The sequence below is a fragment of the Thamnophis sirtalis genome, unplaced genomic scaffold (genome assembly GCF_051295495.1).
Source record: "Thamnophis sirtalis isolate CommonGarterSnake01/CBP01778 unplaced genomic scaffold, rThaSir2_p1.2 scaffold_5, whole genome shotgun sequence".
NCBI classification, from domain to species: Eukaryota; Metazoa; Chordata; class Lepidosauria; order Squamata; family Natricidae; genus Thamnophis; species Thamnophis sirtalis.
In genome coordinates, this window is record NW_028261385.1 from 24,532,441 (window position 1) to 24,552,797 (window position 20,357).

The following is a 20,357-nucleotide window of genomic DNA, read 5'->3' on the forward strand; positions in this document are numbered from 1 at the left end:
AAGGGGTTTTTTGGTCTTATTTTCAAGGCAAACTTGCAACCCTGGGATTTCCTTGTTTTCCCATCCAAGGACCAATCCAGCCTGACTCTGCTTAGATCCACCAGAAAACTTGTTGTGCCACCTGAGACCAGAGGCTATTTGACAAAGACAGTAGGCACCATGGTCTGGGACCTGATTGACTGATTAACATGCCATCAAGACTTTTAGTAACCCCATACATTTCCCCCCATGCTTCAGCTACTCCAACTGTGAACCCATCCACCTTGTTGCTAACCATCCGCTTCTCTTTCCTTCCACCTTTCCCAGCATGACAGACTTCTTAAGAGAGCAAGGTCTTCAGATATCTGAAGTAGGATAATTTGAGCCTGGTCAGTTGTGTCTTCAATTAGAGTTCTGGGGTTTTTTTTTTGGCTAGTTGCTGGTTTTCTTGGTTATTCATGTTCAAAAGCTTTAATATGTTCCTATTCTGCTTCTTCAGCGACCAACTTTCACTTCCGTAATGTCACAGGGAAAAACCATTTCCAGAACAATTCTGTGTTTGCAGGCTTAGATATATTCCGGCATCTGAATATTTTCTCTAAGGCCTTCATGGCAGCTCTACTGAATTCTGGTCTGAGGGGTATTTCTTGACTGCTGATTTCTTTATGTTGAAGGTTGATCCTTCTCACTTCTTTTTGAATCTGTTATGATTAATTACAGGTAGATCTTATCTATATTTAACTTTAGTCCCATTTCCCAATGCCATCCATCCATTTCACCTAAGCGATTCACAGTGGTTTAGAGGAAAGTGATAGTGCAACGTTAATAAAGGCACAGGCCATAAATAAGGCTTTGCTCCTATTTAGATCATTTATTTACTTAAAACATTTATAGTTCAGGAATATATTTTGGATAGTTTATTCAAGAAAAAGGGCCATCAAACCAGTGGTGGGTTTCGGATCCCGTTGCAACCGGTAGGGTTGCAACAGGGCCCAGCGTCCTCCACATGAATGCATGTGGTGTGCGCGCGCACACGTGTGCGTATGCATCTTACCATACAGCGACGCCTCCACAATACTCCAGTTCTCCCGCAGAGCATCCTGCAGGTGCTGTACGCGCCACATGTCTAAGCGCCGAAGGTAAGGAGTGCGGGCGGGCCCTCCGGAACACCATACTGGAACCCGGTGCTTCAGTACGCCCCTACCAGTGCGTACTGCCTACAACCCACCACTGCATCAAACCTATTAAGTCTGAATATAACATTCATTGAAATGCTAAACATCCTAAGGATGTTTCTTAATATAATGTAAAATCTGTGTGTTCCTTGTAACTACCAGTACCAACAAATACTAATATGACTGCAGTTTACTTCTCAAACAATAAAGCATCTCAGTGAAGACACATTTCACATTTATTTGTAATTTAATATTTAATCCTTAAAAAATATTTGTCATAATTTATATAAATTTTATACAATCATCTTTGAAGTTAGCGACCTTTACTTTTTCAGTCAAATTAAAGACGGACAACCTTCCTTGAAATATTTTTGACACCAGGATTTTTTATGGAAGAAGCCAGAAGAGAGTCAATATCATTTATAACTTTTGAAGTTTTTTCCAGAGACTCAGTTATGTTCTTGATACTGATATCCTCTGCCAAAAAGACTTCTTTCTGTACACTTTCTGTATCTAGGCCAGATGACAATTTTCTTCCCACAGTTGAAAACCTACCTGGAATATTGCTGTTGTCAACTAAAACTATAGTAGGTAGTTAAGGAGAAACAAGATACTAAAAACAGCCACTTCTCGCTTTTCTTATTCAAATTAGAAGGAACTTGTTGAGTTGCTTTTCACTGTATCCTATTCTGCAATGCGATATATACATGTATATACAATTTTACAAAAACTTCCCTTTGACTGTGTCTCTGTGATCTTAGAACACAACTAAACATGCACATCACAATTTAGAATTTTCTTTGGGGTATTTCATTACATAAGAATGCAAATCCAGTTAATGATAACTATGGCATAACAAACATTGTCACAAGAAAGTCTGTACCATATGGATGTTATTGTTCCCAGCTATTTTACTGATGCTTTGACTGGAAAACTGAATTAGAGTTCCCAATAGGGCAATTATTGGATGTCTCAAACCAAGAATTATCTATTTTAAAAAGTGTTGTGGGGATTGAAAAGGTATAGAAAAGGATACAATTGAATCGTCTTATTTTTTCAAGCTCAGCCTCAACTGACCTGGGGGAAAAAAGAGAAGCTTAATTAAAACAAACATTTGTTTTATTGGTTAGTATAATATTAGCAAAATCTGATAGAATAGAATGTCCCTCTAAAAACATTAAAAGTTTGTTTCATTGCTTCCTTTTAATATACTTTGGGGTGGGTGGGGGGAGGAATTACTGAAAAGTGAATGTATGTTTTGCTACTAATTTGCAGAACAAACTATACTTTTAATTAAAATGGGGGAAAAAGATCCTTGAGATATCAAGGCCAAGATAATAAATCCAATGAATGGCTTTTACAAAGCATCACTACAGATTTGAGAATATTCAGGGTTGTTTTAGTTAAGAATACCAGCTTTGTTCTTGAATGGATACTTTTGTATTGGTACATGTCCCTCTGTCCTTGTTCAGGCTTTGGCACCATTCCACCACTGTTGTGATATATCTGCATTAAAGAAAAAGGTTTTGTTACATCTGGTGTAAATGGGAAGCAGCTTTTCAGGAGTCCCGTCAAATGTGGAACATCTTATGAGCACCAATTAAGTTAGTAAAAGGTAATAAAAAATAAAGAGCAGAACAAAAGTGCAGGACAGTCAGTAACTTCGATGGGCTTATCAGCAGAATGTATGAGGGTTGCATGTAAGTGATGATGATATAAGAGATAGGAGGGACTTGAGTTTTTAATTGTGGAAACCATTTTGGCAGCAGTAGGACATATTCTTCTTTAAAAAATTGTTTTTTAATTGAATAAACATTAAAAACATTGGACATAGAGTAATCTTTCTGGCTTTGTCATCCCAAACATATTTTAACACAACAACAAATACACTTTCTACTTATTGTACATAACTACATTAATTTTATTAACACATTCCCTATCCTCCTTTATATATTTATCTATGTATTATCCAGTTCCAATTTTACGGTCCTCAAAATGTTCTGTTCCGACTCCTTTTCCTCATTTCCAACCATTGTTACATTTTATTCCAAATTTCATAATATTCTGTCTCGTCTCTATTTTTGATTTCTAGTGTCAATCTGTCCATTTCTGAACAGATCAAACTTTTATTTATTACCTCTTTTTCGGTTGGCCATCTCTGCTTTTCCAATTTTGTGCATATACCAATCTTGCTGCGGTTATCACATGCAGCATTAAATATGTAGAGGGACATATTCCTTGTACCGCTGCATATAATCATTTTTCCTGTGGTTATCAGCTAACTTAAAAGATTGCATACATCTTAATAGTTGTGTCATGACACACAGAATTCTGGAGAAAAAAAATGTAATTCTTGAAAAACTACTCCAGCCATCTATCAACCAACAACTATACAGCTACTTTTAACATCTGCCGTATTTTAAAAAAGGCTTTTTTGCTAAAAGTAATTTATAAAACAACTTCCACCATCTTGGTTTTAGAGAAGTTGAACTGGAGCAAGGCTCCTAAAATTCTCCACAAGTACCTCTCATAGGGCCCAGGATGATCAATCTGGAACAGCTGCTGTGCTCCTCCAGGACAAGTCAGTTTACACCAACCTGCGTTGTTCTGTTGAGGATTCTTGAACAAAAAATAAAATAGGAAAGAATGTCTACTATCCCCGTCCACCGTAATTTATTTTAGGTCATGTTGATTTCCTAGTCTAAACTAGGAGACCAGGTAGCTTTCTGGATCTTCTGCAAGATGGAAGAGTTAAAGACATTAAACCTCACATGGGAAGACACTGAACTACTCGCTCAAGACTGAAAATGCATGCTGTCTGACATGCTATTGGAATGGGAGGAATCCAGAGATGGGATTCAGCCGGTTCGGATTGGTTCGGGCAAACCGGTAGCTCTGATAATCAGCTGAGAGCAAACCAGTTTGCTCCAATGATCCGCTGGCATGCACTCTCTACTGACCTATATTTCCTTTGTTTGAAGCCCAGCTGATAGGCGTGGCAGAGTGGATTGCTATGCCTCAGTTGTTTTACTCACCAGAACTGCAGAAGGTAAGTTTTTGAGCTGTTTTCAAATATACTGTGCGCATGTGGAGTGACGCGCATTTAGCGAACTGGTTGTTACACCAGTTGAATCCCACCACTGGAAGGATCTAATGCTAATGCTAACCTTCTTAAAACTATTTTTTTGTATTTACAGTGTTCCTGCAACATGCATGTGTGTATAAATAAAACATAAAATCAAATCATCACTGGAGGCTTTCAAGAAGAGATTGGACTGCCACATGTCAGAAGTGGTGTAGGGTCTCCTGCTTGGGTGGGGTTGGACTAGATGACCTACAAGACTCCTTCCAACTTTGTTAATCTAATCTTATCTAAAAAAATCTATCCTGGCAGTGTTGAACACAGGGCAAGCATTGGACTTTTTTATGTGTCCATCCAGTCCTCTCTCCCCCCCCCTCCATTAGTTTCCATCCATGCATCTTAAAGTTGCCAAGATTGAGAAACACTGTTTTACAATGTCATATGTTAAATAGCCAATCTTAAAAGTTGTCAAGGATTGTTTATAGTATGGGCACTTGGGGACTTATTCTGATCTGATTCAGTTTATCCATATTTCTTTAAATGATATGTCTTTAAATATGAAATAAACATAATTAACTTTACCTATTGCTCACCTGTGATCTTCCAGAGTGAGTACTGAAATCCCATTCCATATTCAGGACTATCCCATCACAAAATACAGCATGTATTTTCTTATCTGAATATGCAAAGAATCTTCCTACATTAGGAACAAATGTTTCAGCCACAGGGAATGGTAAAACTTCTCTTCCACCTGTCTCAGAAGACTATTGAAAAACAAGTGAAATCAAATAAGTTACATTTTAGTTGTATTAACTTATCTTATGCTAGTATTTGATTATCACATTCATACCTACCAATTTCCAGCAGCAAACATTATAATTATGTGTCAAGGAAAGCATATTCTCAAGATCATGTTGAAGAACTCTAATTAGAAAAATAAAAAAAGACCCAAATTTCATTTTATGTTGCAAGCCTTTAAAACATTTAAATGTATTATTCATACTGTCCATTGCTGTTAATTATTGCATATTAACTTGATCTTAATAATGGTTTGAAGTTCTAAATCAACAGAATATTTTACTACATGTTAACTCACTAACTTTGAAAAAATATTTATTGTTATAATGTTTCTAACCCTCTACCCTATTTATTTTTAGTTTTCCATTTTTTTCTGGTTTTCTTGTTGACTGTTGACTTTCTTGTTATCTGATGAAATAAAAATGCTTGGGAAAAAATAATAGCTACCATCTATGCCCAGCGCCTTATGCTAGAACAGTGTTTCTCAACCTTGGCAACTTGAAGATGTCCGGACTTCAACTCCCAGAATTCCCCAGCCAGCATTCGCTGGCTGGGGAATTCTGGGAGTTGAAGTCCAGACATCTTCAAGTTGCTAAGGTTGAGAAACACTGTGCTAGAATGAGCAGTAGGAGGAGGGGTCTAACGCACAATAACTTGATGATTTACAGTAAAGCTTGGCAACATTTTTAAATTCCTAGCTATTCTTCTTTAGAATCAAGATAGATTTATTTTATATGTGATTCATATACAGGTAGTCCTCGGCCAGCAAGCATTCATTTAGTGACTGTTCAGTTACAACGACACTGAAAAAAGTGACTTATGACCAGTTTTTGCACTTATGACTGTCACAGCATGCCCAGAATTAATCTAGGTCCGTGATGGCGAACCTATGGCTTGCGTGCCAGAGGTGGCACGCAGCGTCCTCTCTGATGGCACTCAAGACATCAGCTCTGCCTCCCACACCTGCACACCTCCCGCCAGCCAGCTGGTCTTTGGATCTCTGTCACGCATGAGCGAGGGTGTGTGTGTGTGTAGCGTGTGCATGGGGGCATGTGCATGCGCAGGGGGAGGCGTGCAAATGCACGGGGGTGTGGTGCATGTGCAGGGCACATTCGTCTGGAAAAGGTTAGCCATCACTGATCTAGGTTCAGGGATTTTGGTACTTTGAACAGTTTTCATTAACTGTTGTCCTTTTTTCAATGTTACTGAAAGTGATTAAACGTTATTTCAAATTACCTAGAAAACTGAGTGGTATAAGCTAAATAAATGAACAAATACTTAAAAGAAAGCAAAGTACCTCACCTTACTGACTGTGTTATTATTGCCCCTAGAGAGTAGAGATTCCCGGGGACATCTGGTGGTAGGCTGCTTACAGAATACATAGTTTCTTCTATCTAAAAGATGAATGTAAAAGAAAAAAAATAACTATTTACAAAAGCGCTAACCAACAAAGTAAGTGCAACAGATCATTAAACTACTGGACTCCAAGTCAACAGTTGTTCATTATACAGTTTAAAAGCAGTTTGTTCCTTTGGTGTTAAATTGATCTCATCTCTTGTTTTTCTGACATATGCCACAGATAATTGTAAGTCTGATGCAGCTCTGTCAAAACTAAAAATTAAAAGTGCAATACTGCCTATAAGACTGTTGATAGGTGTAGGGATTTCAACATGAACATAAAGCATCTCGGTTCTTACAGTAAATCCAGGAATTAATGTGGAAGTAGGATTATCTGCTTGGAAAAAAAAACTGATATTCTAGGAAGATGGGAAGATGGATAATGTAAGAAGGAACCATATTAACCGTTTCCTGTTTTTTTGGAAAAGGTGTTTGGTCACAGACTATGGATAAACACGTTTCTTAAAATAAGAGTTAAGGGTCATCATGTTAGAAGCAGCCAGGAGAACTTGCTCTTTGTTATTTTCTGTTTCATGAAAGGAAAACCAAACATTTAAACCATGATTGCAGATCTAGACATCAAAAATCTCACATCTGATTTAAATAATTGTAAGAACCCTAGGTACAAAGAATTTGATATACAGTATATGAATAAATAAGTTTTAAAAAATCAGTAAATGCACTAACAGTCTATACCTGTGATGGCGAACTTATGGCACGTGTGCCAGAGGTGGCTATGCAGCGCCCTGCAAATCATCGCCCCAGCTCAGCTCCACCATGCATGCACGCCTGCCGCCAGCCAGATGGTCTTTAGGTCTCTACCGCACAAATGCTGGGTTCATGCACGGGGCCCATGTGTGCATGGGCGTGGCGCATGCTGGGGCCGCGTGCTTATGCATGGGGGCCGCATGCACATTGTATTTTGGGGTTTGGGGTATGCATGCTTGCATACGCACGCTTTGGGCGCTCGGTCGGTCTGCCATCACTGGTCTATACATTCTCCTCTTTGTTATCTGCAAAGGGGCAAGAAAAGTACACTGTGTGGTTGCGTGTGCACGCGCCCACACACACACACACACAGTCCCTCTCCTTCCCCCTCTTTCTCTCACTAATTTGTTAGCCATAATTCTTAATCTATCACAATCCTCATTTTAAATGGGCTAGTTCTACTGCATTCCTGAAAAACAGCTATCATAAAATATCCAAGAAAAGGTTTACTTGCAGTTATTTACCTGTTTGGTTTGTGGGTTAATACAATAACGAGTGAAGTATTTCCCCAAAAAGAAACCTTCCGATTTAAGAAGGGATCCATCACCAGGATAAATTTCTATGCTTCTAAGTCCAAGAGAAAACCTAATAGAAAATATGGGTCATTAGCTCCACTATGTTTTGATTATCTCAATAGGCTATGTAGATTAATTGTAAATAAATCTAAGATCTGATACTGGAAGAAGGCTAACAGATTTTAAAAAATCTCTCATAGTCTATCGAGCCATGGAAGAAAGAATTACAATCTACAATTAAATACTGAAATTAAAGAAACCTTAAAAAGTTAAGCAAGTTTTTCCGTTCTCCTGAACAAATAATTAATAAATTAAAGTATTACAAAAAAAAAAACAGGGTTAAGAATAGGAAAAATGTATGCTAAATGTTTTAAACTAGTGGTTGCCAACCTTTTGGGCACCCGGAGCCAATTCCGTGGGGAGAAGTTTTTTTGGTTGGGCACCCTGGCTGGTTCCGTGGTTTCATGTGCTACCTGTACCCCATGGATGGGGCTTTGCTTCTTTGTGCAGCCCACTTTCTGGCATGCTGTGGCGCAGTGCTGGGCCACAGACCAGAGGTGGGGGAGGCATGTTTTAAACCATGAGATCTTAATTTGAAGTGATGGTTTCAGATGGTATTCTAAAGGCAGTGTGATATGTTGTAGGTATAAGATTTCAGATATATTTATTTAAATAAAGTTGTTTTTTTTAAAAAGAAATACTGTATTTTTCGGAGTATAAGATGCACTTTTTTCCCTCAAAAAGGAGTGCGTCTTATACACTGAATGCAGCATTTTTTGCCTCCAAAACCCCGCCTCTTCACCAAAATGGCCGTACATAGCCTCTAGAGAGCTTTTAGAAGGCCAGTTTTTTTGCTCAATTTTAACCCCCCCACCCCCAGCCTCCAGCACTCTATAAGCTTTCTAAAGGCTATCCATGCTTTTTTTTTCTTCTTCAGAAAATGGGACATTTTTTGCTCATTTTGCCTCCCCATCCCCCAGGAGCACTCTGCAAGCCCCCTTAAGGCTATTCATGCCTTTTTGGGGGGGGGAAAGGGCCCATTTTTGCAAAAAAACGGGTCATTTTCGGGAGGTTTGCAGAGTGCTGCAAACTTTTTTTTTAAAATTTGCCTCTTCAATACCTCGGTGCGTCTTAACTCCAGTGCATCTTATACTCTGAAAAATACGGTACTATTGTGCCTCGCCGGCGGCCTGCGGAGGTGGCAGCAGAGTCAGACAGTGAGGAAGTTGGGGAGGAACATGGGCCAGTCCTGGGGACTGAGGAAAGCTCAGAGGAGGGCTCTACATTGGAGGTAGAGAGGGAGCTAGACAGCAGTGAGGCAGAGGAACAGCTGGAGCCTGTTCCCAGTATGCTAATGCGCAGAGCTGCCAGAACACAAGAACAACTAAGAAAGCAGGGTTGACTTAAGAGTAAAGCTACACCTTGGAGGTGATTGGCCCCTCGCATAGGAAACAAAAGAGGGCGTAGGCTTTTGCAGGAAACCATTTGTTCCTTTGGTTGTTTCAAGAGTGGAAAGCTCTGTTTGTGACTGTAAGAGATTCTGTGCCAAATGTTGCATTGCCCTGCATTTGGAAACTAGTTATCTGGCAACTCTCCGAGCAAGATAACGTTTGTGTTGATAACTATTCCTCTGAAACACTGTTTGCCTAGGGTGAAACCCTGCCAAACCAAACCATACCTGACAGGGTCTCAAGACCTTCTTACCCCAAGCCTGGGAAAATTACCAAGTTTTCAATGATTTTCCAGAATGTTATTGGGGTGGACAATGGGAAATAGTTGTCCAGCTAGTCCCCATTGCCATCATAATCCAAGATATGTGGATCATTAAGCGGGAAGTGGATAAGATCCCAAGTAAACAGCAGGGGCGCTACCAGGGGCTAGGGGAAGGCCTGGTGTAGGCACTGTGTAAGTGGAGTAGGGGGTGCTGTGATGTGGCAGCTGAAGGAGGAGGAAGCAGGTGTGTTCAAGCAGAGGGAAGAGGAGGGAAGCAGGATATGCCATGCAGGAAGGCCTGAGATGCTTGTGTGTGGGAGGTGTTACCTGTTCTGACCTAGGCTTCCTAAGAGCATGAAGCAAACTCCTTGTCAAGACAAACCCCTTTTAATAATTTACTGTGAATTCTGCTCATTCACATCCAATAAAGTCTTTCGAGAAAGGATTTACAATCACAGACCTTATCTGGCTTGGAGAGCTGACAGGCCGATATCTGCAAAACTTGTCAAAAGTCGTAGAGTCACAAACCAATTAAGCAAACTAATTGTCTCCTGCTCCTGTTGTGTGCCTCTAGCTCTGCTGGCTGGCCACAACATTACCAGAACAACTGGTGACCTTCTCTTCTGGCTTCCCCATTAGTTTTGCTTGTGGAAAGCCAACAGGGCAGGTCGCAAATATTGATCATGTGACCATGGGATGCCTCAACCATCGTTAAATGCAAGCTGTTTGCCAAGCTACTGAATCATGAGCACATGGCCATAGATCTATAATGTCAGAACTTTGGGGATTCACCTTAATTAGCACTTGTTCAGTGCCATCATAACTTCAAACAATTGCTCAATGAGTGGTTGATAAGTGAGGACTGCCTGCTCATTACACTGGAACACCGATGCTCATTAAAAATCTATCCTTATTATTTTGCATATACTTCAGTACCAGTCTTCTTACTATTAAGTAAGAATACAGATTTATTAGTCTTTAAAACTCCTTTCATAAACACACATAGACTTACAGTACCTGTAAGTAATACCCTTGCTCCAAAGTATTTTGATAGGTTGTGAGTATGAGTGATATCCATCCTCCTCCTGTTTTTGTTCAAAAATATCAGTGAAGGTCCACCTATGGATCAAATCAATTATGTTTTTAAAAACTATTTTAAAAACTATTATATTAGGCATATGTTAGGGATATAATTCTAACGGTTGGGTTGGCAATATATAACTCATGTAACAATGTTATACCTGTTTCTTTAAAACATACTGTAAAATGTGATTGGTTGCTGTTTTCCTCAATCGGCCATAAGAGGGAGCCAGAATGATTGTTTGTTAGATGCTGGGCTGATCTGATCTGAGTGTTTTGGAAGTTGGCTGTTAGAAAGTGCTGTGAGCTATTGTAAGTTTTGAAAGTGCTAGCAAACTTTGAGTACTGAACTGATTATATGATACTGGACTATGTTATTTGGATTATCCCTTAACTGACTGTCTTATCCGTGTATGACTTGGATTGTTTGATGGACTCTGATACCTCTATTTCCACCAAAGTAAAAGCCTATTTAAACTGCAGTGTCTCTGTATGCTGGTTTGTTTGTTCTCCAACACAATTCTAACAATGCTTCTCTGAACGTACTCACTCTCCCAACGGGGAGCTTACCTAACAGCATACATAACACCAGACATACATATACAGTGTTGACAAGAGATTATGAAAGCTCTAATGTTTAGAGATGACTTAGACTTTTAAAGATAGGAAAAATGTAAATATAAGAGTATTAATTATGATTTGAATTTTTGATGTTAATAAATATAATAATAAACCAGCCTGCTTTCCATTGAGGACCTGTATACTGTGCGAGCCATAAGGAGGGGCTGAGAAAATATCTTACAGACCCCTCACATCCTGGAGATAAACTGTTTCAATTGCTCCCCTCAGGATGCTGCTACAGGACATTGCATGCCAAAACAACTAGACATAAAGATAGTTTTCTCCCTATGCCATCACTCTGCTAAACACATAATTCCACAGCACTGTCTATGCCTAAGGATATCTAACCATGTGGCAGGACTGTATTACTATTATCCTTTTCACCTTTCCTATTACAGAGTCCTATTGATATCTTATGACTATCACTTTGTTGATTGTATCTTATGATTTATGGACGTCTTATGATTTATGATTGTTTTTATGTATACTGAGAGCTTATGCACCAGAGACAAATTCCTTGTGTGTCCAATAAACACTTGGCCAATAAAGAATATTCTACTCTATGCTATTTAGATTTTACCATCCAAAGCTGAATGTAATGTAATAAACAGCTGCAAATTATTTGTTTTACAATAACAGTTTTGGCCTTGAAGGGAATATTTAATATTAAGATCTCAAAAATCAAAGTTTGATTAGAATCCTTAAAGGAACTTCTCTCATTTGGTCCTTTCCAGATACTTGGAGACAATGACTTCCATTGTTTACATTGGTATGGATGTTGGTAGGATTTTAAACAGATTTTTAGCTATTTAATAGGAAGTTTTTTAAAAGATGGAAATAAATGATATAGACGTTTTAATGTATAAAACTAGTTTACCTGTGTAGAAATGGAGCATGACAACTGAGAGGTAACGCTGAAGGTAGACAAGTAACTGTGTCAGCCATTCTGCATTCATTAGCAAGATCCAGGCTTGGGCAATCTTTTTCATTCTTTCCTTTATTGGAGCCAGCTTCATTTCCACTGTGTGACTGATGGATTCTTAATGCTAATGACAAAGGGTACTTCCATTCTTCAGGACAGGATGACACTGATATATGCTGTATAACCCTACAGTATTCAAACAAACTCTTCTGGGAAGACTGAGATATCTTATCTTCTTTTTGCACAGCCCTTGAACTGTTCTCTTGTGCACAATTTTCTATAACTACATTGTCCTTCATTTTTGTTCCTAGCAGCCTTGAATGCGTTTTTAAGTCAGAGCTTTGGCTGGAACTTTCATAACTTGCTTGGGTTGACTTACAGGAGCTCCTCTTTGAAAACGATGACGGGATTCTTAGTCCCTCGCTTACTTTGCATAAAAACTCCACCGTAAATTCTTGCTGAAGCTCTGGTAAAGAAAGAGAAGCATGTCCATCTAAAGATGTGACTTTCACATTGCCATTTAGCAGACACATTTCCTCCTTAGCCGTATGAAGGCCAGGCCATTTGGCTTCAGTGACATCTGTGAAAATAACCTGCAGAAGAGATTGAGTTTTAAAGTTCTGATAGCTTAGACCAGGCATCGGCAACCTTACACTCAAAGAGCCATTTGGATCTGTTTCCCACAGAAAAGAAAACACCGGGAGCCACAAAACCCTTCCCGTGCCCGACTATTTCCTGAGCACCCACAAAACTAGCATATGTATTTGAATTAAAGGTTCTGTTTTCTTTTCGTCGCCCATTGGTGCTTGTGACACATATTTTGAGCGACAGAGAGCCGCAGCAGAGGGATGAAAGAGCCATATGCGGCTCCAAGAGCTGCGGGTTGCTGACCCCTGGCTTAGACTTTTCTAAAGCCTTGCCAATGGCAGATCAAAACCTTTGTTCTTCTCTGTTCATATCCTTGTGGGTAATAGGAAAGAATACATTTAGATTAACTCGAGGTGTTCTTTCTGAATTGAGGAAAAGGACAGGACCCTATCTAACCCCATTTCTTCTGGCGTAATGCAAATTCCACCACAACTCTATTTCTTTCTCTTTTTTTTTTCCGGGACAAATTTTCTGATCTTAGAAACAGCCAGTTACCAAGATGGTATAGAGGTGCTGTGGGAATCTCAAGTCACAGCTTCCTCCTCTTTGGAGGTCAACACCGAGTTCAATTTTAGAGAAGGAAATTCACCATCCTATGGAACTTGGCAAAACTCAGAGAGTCATTGTCTCCTGCAAACTCTACTCCCCCTTTGTTGCTCTTTTATTTCCTCTGGGAGGACCATTCATCATCCACCTCTGGCCTTACTCCCAAGTTGACACCTATTCTTTAGCTGTTCCCTTTGTCTGGCAACTCTGCGTATGCGCACACTGGGAACAGGCTCCAGCTGTTTGTCTGCCTCACTGATGTCTGACTTTGAAGGCAGCTGATAACCGGCATATGGCTCTGGCCCCCTCTCTTCCTCCAACACAGAGCCCTTATCAGAGCCTTCCCCAGACTCCAGGACTGGCCCACATTTCTCCCCAAACTCCTCACTGTCCGAATCTGCTGCTAGCTCCGTTGGCTGCTGGCAGGCCACAACAAAAGCAACTACATGAGAAAAGTGTTTTGTGCAAACACAGATAATGTGTACTAATGTTTTTTTATCTTTACTTCCCAATGAATCAGTATAATTATACATTAGTGTCTAATAATCTAAGAAGATAACACATATTAGCCAATTAAATATTTCATTAGAATCTATGTTTGTTTCAAAACGTATACTCAAAACTTACATTTTTCCTTTCTGGAGGAATAATGTCTGAAGGTAAATAGGGTAGCTCAGAGTATTGATTTCGGAAATCTATTGCCCGCAAGAGTTGTTCCTTAAAAAAAAGTAAAGAAAATTTGATTTCATATATTGGCAAAATCACTAACTTCTTACTTTTTAGCATTATTGCTATACAAAAAGCTCTTTTAAAATGCCATCCAGCATAATTTCTGATTTTAAAAGAAAAGAAGATTTTAAAGTGTATTGGAAAGTAAGCAAAATCCATTTGCTCAATCTTCTCAAGTAATTTACTGGCATTAAGGTCTGTATCACACACAGCTAAAGCCGCACCCTACCAAGGAAGATTTATTCATCAATACCATTTTTCCCGATGAGGAATCCTAGAAACAGAACAAGAATCTAATTATTTGGGTAAGCCCAAAGAATTCCTTAGTCCAGCTTTCTGTTCTTGTAAAACAGATGTACCTAGACACTTAAGGGCTGCCTAGAATTAGGACATGTGTAGGACAGATCATAATCACTATCTAATAAAATGAAATTCAATGGTGAAAAGAGTAAGGTTCTACATTTAGGCAACAAAAACGAAATGCACAGGTACAGTATAAGTGGTACCTTGCTCAACGGTAGTAACTGTGAAAGGGATCTTGGAGTCCTAGTGGACAACCATTTAAATATTAGCCAGCAGTGTGCAGCAACTGCCAAAAAAGCCAACACAGTTCTAGGCTGCATAAACAGAGGGATAGAATCAAGATCACGTGAAGTGTTAATACCACTTTATAATGCCTTGGAATACTGCATTCAGTTTTGGTCACCACGATGTAGAAAAGATGTGGAGACTCTAGAAAGAGTGCAGAGAAGAGCAACAAAGGTGATTAAAGGACTGGAGACTAAAACATATGAAGAACGGTTGCAGGAACTGGATATGTCTAGTTTAATTAAAAGAAGGACTAGGAGAGACATGATAGCAGTCTTCCAATATCTCAGGGGTTGCCAAAAAGAAGAGGGAGTCAAACTATTCTCCAAAGCACCTGAGGGTAGAACAAGAAGCAATGGGTGGAAACTAATCAAGGAGAGAAGCAACTTAGAACTGAGGAGAAAATTCCTGACAGTTAGAACAATTAATCAGTGGAACAACTTGCCTCCAGAAGTTGTGAATGCCCCAACATTAGACGTCTTTAAGAAGATGTTGGATAGCCATTTGTCTGAAATGGTATAGGGTTTCCTGCCTAGGCAGGGGGTTGGACTAGAAGACCTCCAAGGTCCCTTCCAACTCTGCTATTGCATTGCATTGCATTGCATTGTATGAGTTTGAGCCAAAAAAAAATCTCAAGAACACAATTTTAAATCTGGGACCAATACAATCTACAAGAACATCTTACGCTTTGGGGTACTACTGTTTAAAATTCTGGCTATTGCCCGTTTACTACTATTTTACAAACTCAAAACGTGCAACTCTTTAATTGGATTGTCTTCACTGAATATCTTTTAAGCCTCCTTATACTAGTAGGCCTCGATTTACAAAAGTCCATTTAGTGACATTCAAGGTTACATTGGCATTGAAAAAAGTGACATGACCATTTTTCACAATTTAACCTTTGTAGCATCCCCATGGTCAAGTGGATCAAAATTCAGATGCTTGGCAACTGGTTCATACTTATGACCTTTGCTGTATCCAAAAGTCATGTGATTGCCTTTTGCAACCTTTTGACAAGCAAAGACAACGGCAAAGATAGATTCACTTAACAACTGGAAGACAACCGCAGGGATTCACTTAACAACTGTGGCAAGGAAGGTCGTAAAACTGGGCGAAACTCACGTAACAAATATCTCCCTTAACAATATAAATTTTAGGTTCAATTGTGGTTGTACATCGAGGACTGCCTGTTTGTGAATGGTTATGTTTTTTTTTAAATGGTTGTGTTTATGATTTGGTTATAGTAGCACTTATATGATAATCACTAGGATTGTGATAGAAAGAATTGGGTTATATGGACCCTTAGTCTGCTGGTATGTCAGTGATGAATTTGCCTTCTTTGCTGACTTTTCAGAATTGCCAAACTTTTGCTTAGTCCCAGGGGTGAAATTTAGCAGGTTCTGGAGAACCGGTAGCAGAAATTTTGAGTAGTTCGGAGAACGGGCAAATACCACCTCTGGCTGGCCCCAAAGAGGCTAGGAATGGAGATTTTGCAATATCCTTCCCCTGGAGTGGGGTAGGAATGGAGATTTTGCATCACCCTTCCCCTGCCACGCCCACAGAATGGTAGTAAAAAATTTTGAATTTTACCACTGCTTAGCCCTTTTCTTTAGACTTTAAGCAAAAGATTTTCTACTACAATCCTATTATCCCAGAACAGGCTATCTTTTTCTCCTGCTTAGAGGGAAAAAAAAAGGTTTGGTTTACCCGATAGAGACTAATAGCAAATGGTGTCCTCTGGCGAACTCTTTCCGGTGGCTGTATTGGATGCGCAGAGGGAGGAATCGCCTTTTCAAATAAGAACTCTGACCCACACGGAGAAAGGAGCAATCTGGAGCCATCTGCATAGTGGATTTCCACTGAATTATCTTCATAAAGGATCATGAGACTTTCTGACCCCATCACAACCACAAAAAACACATACAGTGTTTTTACAAAGTGAATCTGTGAAGGAATCACAATTGATTATTTTAGCGTATAGGTGTGGATTAGAAATGGTGCAAATATCAGTAATGTTACAGGTAGCCTTCACTTACCAACTATATGTTCAGTCACCGTTCAAAGTTACCATGGTGTAGAAAAAGGAGATTTATGACCAATCCTTACAAATTTTAGTCACACAGCATTACCTTGATCATGTGATCGCAATTTTGGTACTTTGCAAGAGGTTTGCATTTAACCGCAGTGCTCTGCGATCACTATTTGCAACTTTCTCAGCTGGCTTCTCACAATCAAACTCAATGGGAAACTAGAAAATTGTGGTCATGTGATATTGCACTTAAACAACCGTGGGTGATTCACTTAACAACTGTAGCTGAAACTGATGAACTTATGTCGTAAGTCAGGCACAGTCATGCCATGTTTCACTTTACAACTGTCACTTAGCAATAGAATTGCTGAAAGAATTGTGGTTGGTAAGTAAGGACTATGTACAAATGTGTACTACACTTTTGTTCAGCACTATGAACTTTACGAAAGTCTTCAGCAAGTAGCACAATCTCAAGCTCTATACAGCCCCCAAATGGCTGAGTTCATCCCCAAAGCAGTTGTCAGATTACTGCTATATATGGAAATGCATTGATTAATTTATTATATTAAATCAGTTTCAATTTCTATCCTAGATTCATTCTTTTTTTTAAAATCTGGCTCCACCTATTTGTTGCTGCTCTTAGTCTAAAAAAGTTAAGACATCCTTATCCTTTTCACCATGATATTAGGTGAAAAGAATGACTTTTGGGGCATTGCACTGTTTCTTCTTGCTTTCTAAAGCATTCATTCCTAGATGGGATGGTATATGGGAATGTGAAAGTAGATAATTAAATAAATACTATTAATTTTGAATGGAAATTTAAACAATGTTGGGAATTTAAAATGTTAATGATTGGGGAAGGGGAATTTGTGAGATATTTTCTGGGAAGAAAAATAGGGTAAATAACTGGAAAAACTGCAAAAAAGGTGAAATACAGGAGATACAGTGATATTAACTATGTGTGAAAATTGAATAGTAAATGATAAAGAATTATGAAAACAATAATATTGTGGAAGTTGGAATAGCAAAGCTATGGTTAAAAATGTTTAATTTGTAAAGATGAATTAATAATAGTTGAAGACAAAAAGAAAAGGGTGTTTAATAATGATATGTAAGCTTAAATGAATTAATGGAAAAAAGATAAAGGATTATAGAAAAGAGATGAAAATTGATAAAAGTGGGAAAATTAGAATATACTGAAACTATGATTATGAGTATGATGCATAAGATGTGACCTGGATCACACTCTGTCCATAAAGTATGTATGATGGGTAAAAAATGCAATAAAACTTGTCTAAAAAATAAATAAAATAAAGCATTCATTCCTCTTATTGTTGAATTTATGCAAAAGTTGAAGTTCAGGTCTAGGTGTATCCATGATATCAACAGGAGCCCACTGTCTTGTAGACTGTATTTTTACTACATTTATAATTAAGATTGTGGATCAACACTAGAAATAGAACCTATATTTTTGTGGGGCTCTTCAGCAGTTGAACTAACGGATAAAAGACAGAAGGCCTTCCTGAGATATTTATTTGGAAATATAAGTAAATGGCTAGGATAGCTGCACACACAACTATTTTGATCAGAATTTGAGCACCATGGAATCTGTTCTAGTACAATTTCCTGCAAAAATTGGATCACCATGGAACTAAATGTGATTTCACATGCTCAATAAACCCCTGCCTAGATTTGCAGATATACCCACCTTAATTAAACTATTTTTTAATAATTTACTTGGAACAGCTTACATCCCGCAATGAAGCCTGTAACACCATCAACCAGCATCTTCCTATGTCAAGTCCTTGTGAAGAGCTTGATAGGTGGATAAAATGCCAAATCTTGTCTAAATATCTGCCTGACTGTGCAATGAATCATAGTAACTTGGTCCCAGAGGTTATTGACACATTGGGTACCATACCAAAAAAATCTTGCAGGGCACTTAGAAAATACACACATTGACAACAAAATTTCCATCTGGCAATCACCAAAGGATATGCATTGCTGGGATTCACAGATATACTATAGCTATATCAATAGCTATCCTAAGTTCTTGTGAATAAAGAACTAGCAGCTGTGACATCACATTGTGGTCAGAGAATAATAATTTATTGAAATTACCTGTCACCCAACTCTCAACGACTCTGGGGGGCTTACAACAAAGACATTAAACAATAAAGTCAATTAAAAAAATAAAGATAAAAAGATAGCAAGCGCTATGAGGCCAGGTGTGCTTAAACTACTACTACTGTCCCCACTTTTTCGCATCCATTTCCTGTGTTCATAATCATGTTTATACTTATATCTGTTATCTTATACATGCTTAAAAAATTAAATTAAACCTCCAAAATAAAACGGTGCAAACATTTTCAGGGGGAAAGGCTAATCGTACATTAGCTCTTACTAGCTAGAAGTTCGTTTGCCTGGACCTCTCGCGCAACACGTTCGGAGGACACCAGAGGCGGGAGAAGTAACTAAAACTGAATCAACTGTTTGCTCACACTCTAATGTGTATTTCTTCTCCAGCAATCCGCCGAGACGAGAGCCTTCCAACACTCCTTGCGTACTCAGCCTCGGGAAGCAACGCAGCGCCAGTTGATCTTCCCCTGGTGCAAACAGGGAAACTCAGGTTTAAACAACGTACCTCGTTTAAGGGCAGAATCAACTCCACTAAAGTCCTCGTTCCTGGGTATACGAGGAGCCGGGAAACCGACCAAAGAGCGCGGGGGCAAAAGACTCAAAGGGGCGGCGCTAAAGAGGAGGAGGTCAGGATTCAAACGGACTAAGGCGCCTCTTTAGGGAAGGCGGAGCTTGGGAGGGACCCAGAAGAGTAGGATTTTTTTTCCGGATTTGTGGTGGCTTTCTCTGAGTTACCAGTTTCTTTGAACGGTAGGCGCTTCTCGCTGCTAGTCCTTCCTGGATCAGAAAGGCTATGGGATTCTTCCCCCAAGGTTGAAGGGGTTGGAGATCTACTATGATTTTGTATGGAGCCATGGTGCGCATCCCCGGGGAATCAGCTTGTGCGTTTTGAATAAAGCAAAAGGCACCTCCATGCTTGTCAGCGGATGCAATACTTGGAAGCACCGTCTAGGGCAGGGGTCCCCAAACTTGGCAACTTTTAAGACTTGTGGACTTCAACTCCCAGAATTCTCCAGCCAGCTATGTCCACAAGTCTTAAAGTTGCCAAGTTTGAAGACCTCTGATCTAGGGCTACGGGTCCAATTGTTTATACACTAGGGTAAAGATCCTCGCACATATGTGCTAGTCCTTCCCGATTCTAGGGGGCGGTGCTCATCTTTTATTTATACGGTAGTCACTGTCATTTACTGTAAAATGAACAAATAACAAATAATCAACACTTGATTATTCCCTCACCACTGTCTAACTATTCACTAAGGCTGCATTACTATTAGTCTTCTCATCGTTCCTATCACTCATCTCTTCCCACTTATGACTGTAATTTGGTTGCTTGTATCTTCATATTTTATGTTTACATTTATATTAGATTTATACTGAGTTTTCTGATTGCTTATTTGTACCCTATGACTATCATTAAGTGTTGTACCTTGATTCTTGATGAATGTATTTTATTCTTATGTAACAAAGAGCATATACACCAAAGGCAAATTCCTTGTGTGTCCAATCACACTTGGCAATAAAGAATTCTGTTCTGTTCTGTAGTCTCTGATGGACAATAAGTGAGATATCGAGTGTTCTTCCTTTCTCATAAGGCAAACTACCCACCCACCCCCCAACTGAAACTTTT

The 20,357-nt window shown here is 39.1% G+C and overlaps 1 protein-coding gene across 3 annotated transcripts; it reads right to left on the reverse strand.

Moving 5' to 3' along the window:
- Nucleotides 1-1,389: 1,389 nt before the first annotated feature.
- Nucleotides 1,390-19,320, reverse strand: CUNH5orf34 (chromosome unknown C5orf34 homolog). Of its 3 annotated transcripts, none has more exons than XM_087715073.1 (13): nucleotides 19,236-19,320; nucleotides 16,270-16,506; nucleotides 13,873-13,962; nucleotides 12,007-12,644; nucleotides 10,446-10,547; nucleotides 7,665-7,785; nucleotides 6,337-6,428; nucleotides 5,091-5,160; nucleotides 4,830-5,000; nucleotides 3,679-3,773; nucleotides 2,568-2,660; nucleotides 2,191-2,231; nucleotides 1,390-1,736 (listed from the first exon to the last, which is right to left on the reverse strand). In XM_087715073.1, exons 2-13 carry the CDS (start codon nucleotides 16,462-16,464, stop codon nucleotides 1,495-1,497), a joined length of 1,950 nt encoding a protein of 649 aa, XP_087571199.1. In that variant the 5' UTR covers nucleotides 16,465-16,506; nucleotides 19,236-19,320; the 3' UTR covers nucleotides 1,390-1,494. The 3 variants fall into 3 exon arrangements, with proteins under 3 accessions (XP_087571199.1, XP_087571200.1, XP_087571201.1); XM_087715074.1 differs by having other exon boundaries at nucleotides 19,093-19,311; XM_087715075.1 differs by lacking the exons at nucleotides 1,390-1,736; nucleotides 2,191-2,231; nucleotides 2,568-2,660 and adding an exon at nucleotides 3,123-3,485.
- Between the last annotated feature and the right edge of the window lie 1,037 nt (nucleotides 19,321-20,357).

Coding starts and splice junctions, on each gene's coding strand:
- CUNH5orf34 (XM_087715073.1), bottom strand. CDS start 16,464: ATGGGGTCAGAAAGTCTCATGATCCTTTATGAAGATAATTCAGTGGAA. Junction 6,429..7,664: donor TTAACCCACAAACCAAACAG/GTAAATAACTGC, acceptor TTCATCTTTTAG/ATAGAAGAAACTATGTATTC. Junction 1,737..2,190: donor AAAAATAAGACGATTCAATT/GTATCCTTTTCT, acceptor TACCTACTATAG/TTTTAGTTGACAACAGCAAT.